The sequence below is a fragment of the Echeneis naucrates genome, chromosome 23, assembly GCF_900963305.1.
Source record: "Echeneis naucrates chromosome 23, fEcheNa1.1, whole genome shotgun sequence".
NCBI lineage: Eukaryota > Metazoa > Chordata > Actinopteri > Carangiformes > Echeneidae > Echeneis > Echeneis naucrates.
The window spans coordinates 911,868-918,904 of record NC_042533.1 but is presented as its reverse complement, the minus strand read 5'-3'; the positions used below and the strand labels follow the sequence as shown (position 1 = coordinate 918,904).

At 48.6% G+C, this 7,037-nt stretch overlaps 1 protein-coding gene across 1 annotated transcript; it reads right to left on the bottom strand.

Annotated features, from left to right (window-relative positions):
* Positions 1–9: 9 nt before the first annotated feature.
* Positions 10–5,516, bottom strand: LOC115036952 (23 kDa integral membrane protein-like). The gene is made up of 9 exons (XM_029495383.1): positions 5,222–5,516; positions 4,418–4,483; positions 3,844–3,969; positions 2,671–2,745; positions 1,681–1,776; positions 869–972; positions 679–751; positions 495–578; positions 10–376 (listed from the first exon to the last, which is right to left on the bottom strand). The coding sequence occupies exons 1-9, from the start codon at positions 5,279–5,281 to the stop codon at positions 254–256; spliced, it is 807 nt and encodes a 268-aa protein (XP_029351243.1). The 5' UTR covers positions 5,282–5,516; the 3' UTR covers positions 10–253.
* Positions 5,517–7,037: the final 1,521 nt, after the last annotated feature.

The following is a 7,037-nucleotide window of genomic DNA, read 5'->3' as shown; positions in this document are numbered from 1 at the left end:
GTTCTGGTCCTGGTCCTGGTCTGGTCTGGTGTGGTCTGATCTGTCCTGGTCCTGGTCCTGGTCCTGGTCTGGTTCTGGTCCTGGTCTGGTCCTGTTCTGGTCCTGTTCTGGTCCTGGTCCTGGTCTGGTCTGGGTGAAGGTTTCGACCTTCTGGATGACATTTTTTTTAACTGTTCTGGTCACCACCAGTGTGTGTTAGTGATGCCTCTGGTTGTTATGAGGTCAGAGGTCAGAGGTCAGAGGAGGTCAGGGGTCAGGTCAGGGTGGGCTTGGGCTGGTATTTCACTCTGTTGTAGTCATCGACCGTCGTCTCCACCGGCGGCGTCTTCCAGTATTCCTCCAGACCCAACGCCAGGCACAGAGCGATGGCCGCCATCTGCAGCACACACAGCAGACCATCACGCCGCGTCTGCACTGGTGATGTCACACTGATGGTTTCTGGGAAATTCACACATTTCTTCGGAAAAAGTCTAAAAGGAAGGGGGATTATTTACGGTGATGGTGGCGACGGCTGAGATGATTCCTATCCGGAGTTTGATGGGGAAGCTGAGGTAGCTCTTCAGGACGGGACCGCAGGGCTGGTGATACAGAGGTCAAAGGTCAAAGTTCAACATTCAACAGTCAAAATCACAAAAAGTATTGAAACTGAGGAAGCAGGGAGGGCGATCAGACTGTTACTTCAGCGTGGACCCAGAGCTGGTGCTGGACCGGCACACAGGACTCCTGGGAGCTGGAGTTCCCGGGCCGAGCGCTGAGAGGGAGAGAAGAAGAAACATCAGCAGCCTCACACAGAACCTGAAGGCCCGACAGGAAACTGAAAATCTGTTTCAGAAATTCGTTTGTCTCACGGTGAGTGTTCTGCTTTTACCTCTGTTGTGGGTCTGAGGCAGGAAGACGAGGCGGCGTGCAGGAGCAGGAAACAGGAAGTCGACTCTCCCAGTCTTCAAAACTTCTCAGTCCGCAACAGGAGTACTGAAAACCCGACAGAACCCCGAGATCTGGACTTAGTGCTGATACACAAAGACCCACTTTACAGTCCAGGTCCAGGTCCAGGTCCAGGTTTAGGGACAGTCCAGGTCCAGGTCCAGGTCCAGGTTTAGGGACAGTCCAGGTCCAGGTCCAGGTCCAGGTTTAGGGATAGTCCAGGTCCAGGTTTAGGGACAGTCCAGGTCCAGGTTTAGGGATAGTCCAGGTCCAGGTCCAGGTCCAGGTCCAGGTTTAGGGACAGTCCAGGTCCAGGTTTAGGGACAGTCCAGGTCCAGGTTTCGGGCGGTCCAGGTTTAGGGATAGTCCAGGTCCAGGTTCAGGTTCAGGTCCATGTTTAGGGATAGTCCAGGTCCAGGTTCAGGTTCAGGTCCAGGTTTAGGGACAGTCCAGGTCCAGGTTCAGGTTCAGGTCCATGTTTAGGGATAGTCCAGGTCCAGGTTCAGGTTCAGGTCCAGGTTTAGGGACAGTCCAGGTCCAGGTTTAGGGACAGTCCAGGTCCAGGTTTCGGGCGGTCCAGGTTTAGGGATAGTCCAGGTCCAGGTTCAGGTTCAGGTCCATGTTTAGGGATAGTCCAGGTCCAGGTTCAGGTTCAGGTCCAGGTTTAGGGACAGTCCAGGTCCAGGTTCAGGTCCAGGTTTAGGGACAGTCCAGGTCCAGGTCCAGGTCCAGGTCCCGGGACAGACTGTTCCTTACTGAGATCTGGAGTTTGTTGAGTTCAGTCTGGATGTACGAGTCTTCTCTGTAGAGCGGAGTGACGTTCAGGAACACCTCGTCCACCGCAGCGTCCAGCTACACAACACAACAACACAACAACACAACAACACAATCACAAACACAAAGTTTTATATCAAACTGAATATTAAGAAACTATAAACTGAGTTTAAATGTCGCAGCTCACAGAGAAGCTGTGACCTTCAACACCTGCAGGGAGCAGCAAGACCTGGATCTGAACCTGATACCAGAGTCTGGACCTGAACCTGATACCAGAGACTGGACCTGAGTCTGGACCTGGACCTGATACCAGAGTCTGGACCTGAGTCTGGACCTGAGTCTGGACCTGAACCTGATACCAGAGACTGGACCTGAGTCTGGACCTGAGTCTGGACCTGAACCTGATACCAGAGACTGGACCAGAGACTGGACCTGAGTCTGGACCTGAACCTGATACCAGAGACTGGACCTGAGTCTGGACCTGAGTCTGGACCTGAACCTGATACCAGAGACTGGACCTGAGTCTGGACCTGAGTCTGGACCTGAACCTGATACCAGAGACTGGACCAGAGACTGGACCTGAGTCTGGACCTGAACCTGATACCAGAGACTGGACCAGAGTCTGGACCTGAGTCTGGACCTGAGGCTGGATCTGGGTCTGATACCAGAGACTGGACCTGAGTCTGGACCTGAGTCTGGACCTGAGGCTGGATCTGGGTCTGATACCAGAGACTGGACCTGAGTCTGGACCTGAGTCTGGACCTGAACCTGATACCAGAGACTGGACCAGAGTCTGGACCTGAGTCTGGACCTGAGGCTGGATCTGGGTCTGATACCAGAGTCTGGACCTGAACCTGATACCAGAGACTGGACCTGAACCTGATACCAGAGACTGGACCTGAGGCTGGATCTGGGTCTGATACCAGAGTCTGGACCTGAGTCTGGACCTGAGGCTGGATCTGGGTCTGATACCTGAGTTTGGACCTGGACCAGCGGTGAGGCCACAACCATCAGAGCCACAAACTCCATGAAGATCAGAGCAGAGAACTGAAGAAGACAGAAACAGGTCAGCTCTGAGTGTGTGTCTGTGTGCGTCTGTGTGCGTCTGTGTGCGTCTGTGTGCGTCTGTGTGTGTCTGTGTGCGTTTGTGTGCGTCTGTGTGTGTCTGTGTGTGTCTGTGTGCGTCTGTGTGCGTCTGTGTGTGTCTGTGTGCGTCTGTGTGCGTCTGTGTGCGTTTGTGTGCGTCTCTGTGCGTCTGTGTGCGTCTGTGTGTCTGTGTGTGTCTGTGTGCGTCTGTGTGTGTCTGTGTGCGTCTGTGTGCGTCTGTGTGTGTCTGTGTGTCTGTGTGCGTCTGTGTGCGTCTGTGTGCGTCTGTGTGGGTCTGTGTGTGTCTGTGTGCGTCTGTGTGTGTCTGTGTGTCTGTGTGCGTCTGTGTGCGTCTGTGTGGGTCTGTGTGTGTCTGTGTGCGTCTGTGTGCGTCTGTGTGTGTCTGTGTGTCTGTGTGTGTCTCTGTGCGTTTGTGTGGGTCTGTGTGCGTCTGTGTGTGTCTCTGTGCGTCTGTGTGCGTCTGTGTGTGTCTGTGTGAGTCTGTGTGTGTCTCTGTGCGTTTGTGTGTGTCTGTGTGGGTCTGTGTGTGTCTCTGTGCGTCTGTGTGCGTCTGTGTGTCTGTGTGTGTCTGTGTGTGTCTGTGTGCGTCTGTGTGCGTCTGTGTGTGTCTGTGTGTCTGTGTGTGTCTCTGTGCGTTTGTGTGTGTCTGTGTGTGTCTGTGTGTGTCTGTGTGCGTTTGTGTGCGTCTGTGTGCGTCTGTGTGTGTCTGTGTGCGTTTGTGTGTGTCTGTGTGCGTTTGTGTGCGTTTGTGTGCGTCTGTGTGCGTCTGTGTGTGTCTGTGTGCGTCTGTGTGTCTGTGTGAGTCTGTGTGCGTCTGTGTGTGTCTGTGTGTGTCTGTGTGCGTCTGTGTGTGTCTGTGTGAGTCTGTGTGTGTCTCTGTGCGTTTGTGTGTGTCTGTGTGCGTCTGTGTGTGTCTCTGTGCGTCTGTGTGCGTCTGTGTGCGTCTGTGTGCGTCTGTGTGCGTCTGTGTGTGTCTGTGTGCGTCTGTGTGCGTCTGTGTGTGTCTCTGTGCGTCTGTGTGTGTTACTGGTGTCTCACCACCAGCAGCAGAGGTTTCAGGTCCAAAGACGCAGCACAGATTCCCAGAACAGACAAAAGGACGGTGATGGGACCAAAAACCTGCAGCACCAGCAGCCCGTCACTGCTGGACAGCTGCTGGAACAGCTGGGAGACAGACAGGAATTATTTATGGCTGTCAGACGTTTCTGATATTAATCAGGAAATAAAACACATATTAAATACTTTACATCAAATCCTGAAATACGTATTTTTAGTTCTTCTTTAATTTCATGATCTCATTTAATGTTCTATCGAATTTAAAACATTCATTAAATCATTTATTCATGTCGTATTTCATTTACATATAAACGTGTTTAACAGAGTGACATTAAATGATATTTGCAGGTGTTTGACATATTTCCTTCGATTGATTGGTCATCTATTTATTTTATTTTGTTTAATTTATCATCATTATATATTTAGTTTAATATTTTCAGCGATAACAATAGTTCATACATGTAATTTTGTCCAAACTGTAACTTAATGGTTAAATTCTCTGTTTGGAGGGAAAAGCTTTTTTCATCAGAGATGGACCAGCAGGAAGCAGCGTTACCACGGCAACTGGGACGTTTCCATCAATGGAGGAGAAGCCGACGCCGATCATCACCACCCCAGACACCTGCAGAGACAACGAAGGGTTAAAGTTCTCCAGCGGTGGGAACATTCCTGGAAACGGGCCGGACTCCCCGGAGAGACGCTCATCATTCCCATCAGGATCTGGATCAGACTCAGGAAAACCTCTCCTGAAGATCAGCAGGCCGACACGAATGTTTTAATAAAATCTGTAAAAAACTCTAAACGGTTCTGTAAACAGAAAAGTGAAACACACTTTGTGCTGCAGTTGTGTTGGCCTGACAGATGAACACTAATGACTTTAATCAGCTGATACTGTGTAAACAATAACACAGCAACCAAACAGGAAGCAGGAAACAGGAAGTCGCTGCAGGAATTTTTTTCAGTTTGACATTTACTACAGCGGAAAATATGAGAACTGAGAAAATAGTTTTTTTTATTGATAATATCAATCATGATGATCGGCAGCATGAACTGATTCATGACAGAGATTGTATTAGGTAGAATTGTTTCTTAAAAACAGAAAACTATTTCTAAAAATAAAAATGAAAGATTAACCATGAGTTTAAAATAAAAATCTGACTATAGAGATAATTTGACAAATTTACGTTTCAAACAAACAAATAAGGTAAAGTGTGCAGCAGCAGTCTGCCTCTGAAGACACACAGATTTAACGTCTTCATCATCTTGATCTGATTTAAAGATCACTGATCACGTTCTAAAATGATCTTTTAATGTTAAAACGTTTTTCTCGTGTTCAGTTAGCAGTTAGCAGTTATCTTACCAGCAGCAGCACAGTGACACAGATTGCAAGTCCTCGTAAGTAACTCCTGCAGCGAGCCATGACTGCTGCCTGAAGACGAAAACACACAGTGGAGCTGAGCTCAGGGAGTGTGTGTGTGTGTGTGTGTGTGTGTGTGATGGATGTTGTTTAAACCTCTTGAGTGTTTGGCGGCTGAACGAAGAACATGACCAAGTTTGGAAGATAAGATGGAGAGGAAACTATGGAGGGAAGGAAAGGAGGAGAGGAAGCTATGGAGGGAAGGAAAGGAGGAGAGGAAGCTATGGAGGGAAGGAGAGGAGGAGAGGAAGCTATGGAGGGAAGGAAAGGAGAGGAGGAGAGGAAACTATGGAGGGAAGGAAAGGAGAGGAGGAGAGGAAACTATGGAGGGAAGGAAAGGAGGAGAGGAAAGTATGGAGGGAAGGAAAGGAGGAGAGGAAGCTATGGAGGGAAGGAAAGGAGAGGAGGAGAGGAAACTATGGAGGGAAGGAAAGGAGGAGAGGAAAGTATGGAGGGAAGGAAAGGAGGAGAGGAAGCTATGGAGGGAAGGAAAGGAGGAGAGGAAACTATGGAGGGAAGGAAAGGAGGAGAGGAAACTATGGAGGGAAGGAAAGGAGGAGAGGAAGCTATGGAGGGAAGGAAAGGAGAGGAGGAGAGGAAACTATGGAGGGAAGGAAAGGAAGAGAGGAAAGTATGGAGGGAAGGAAAGGAGGAGAGGAAAGTATGGAGGGAAGGAAAGGAGGAGAGGAAAGTATGGAGGGAAGGAAAGGAGGAGAAGAAACTATGGAGGGAAGGAGAGGAGGAGAGGAAACTATGGAGGGAAGGAGAGGAGGAAACTATGGAGGGAAGGAAAGGAGGAGAGGAAACTATGGAGGGAAGGAAAGGAGGAGAGGAAACTATGGAGGGAAGGAGAGGAGGAAACAGGAGGGATTACGTCTAATTAAGAGGAAGTGAGTTTTTTCAGAATAAAAGAACGTTTGCAGACGATGTCATTCTGTTTTCTTCGGCCGAACTCAACGTCTCCTTACTCTTCTTCTCTCAGCTTCAACCTGTGAGCTTCACCTGTCGATTGTCATCCAATCAGAAAAGAGTTGGTAGTTGTAGTCCAATCAAAGCTCACACTGTCTCACTGGAAAATATGAAGTCATTAAACAGAGCTGCTGACTTCGGACTAAAAATAACTGAAGGGGGCGGACATAAACAGCGTTCCTGCTCTCAGCTGGTTTCTCAGCAGCAGCTCAGTGTTTCTGAAAATACTTCAGCCCGCTCAGTGACGATGATGATGATGAAGATGAACACTCCAGCTGTTTGTCAGCCTCGTGTGATGGACGACAAACCGGAGCAACATCAGTTTTTAGTTCATGTTTGAGGGAGTGAAGGAAGACGAATTTAAATGGTTTTTAAAAAATGCTGTATTATTATTTTTGCTTCTCCAATCAAAATGAAAATGTTCATTCTGTATCTGCATCCTTCAGTATGATGGATGGAAATACGGATAAGACTGTCTGTAATAAAAACGAGCAGCTTGAATTTATCTGGTTGAGTCCTGGAATTCATCAGGAATTCAACATTTTACGGTTTCACCGGTGACGCAGACGGTTCAGAGAACTGCAGCCAGAACTTCTCTTCATCATTTATTGTTCTTCGACAGCTGGAGCGGTGAGAACCTGGACTTCATCAGAGATCCTGAACCACCAACACAAGCTGAGCAGCAATCTGTACGCCTCTCAGAACTTAAATGTACATTTAGAGGTATTCTCCTGGAGTTTATCACTTTGTGCAGCTGAGTGAATGAAAAATACACAAATAAAAATATTCT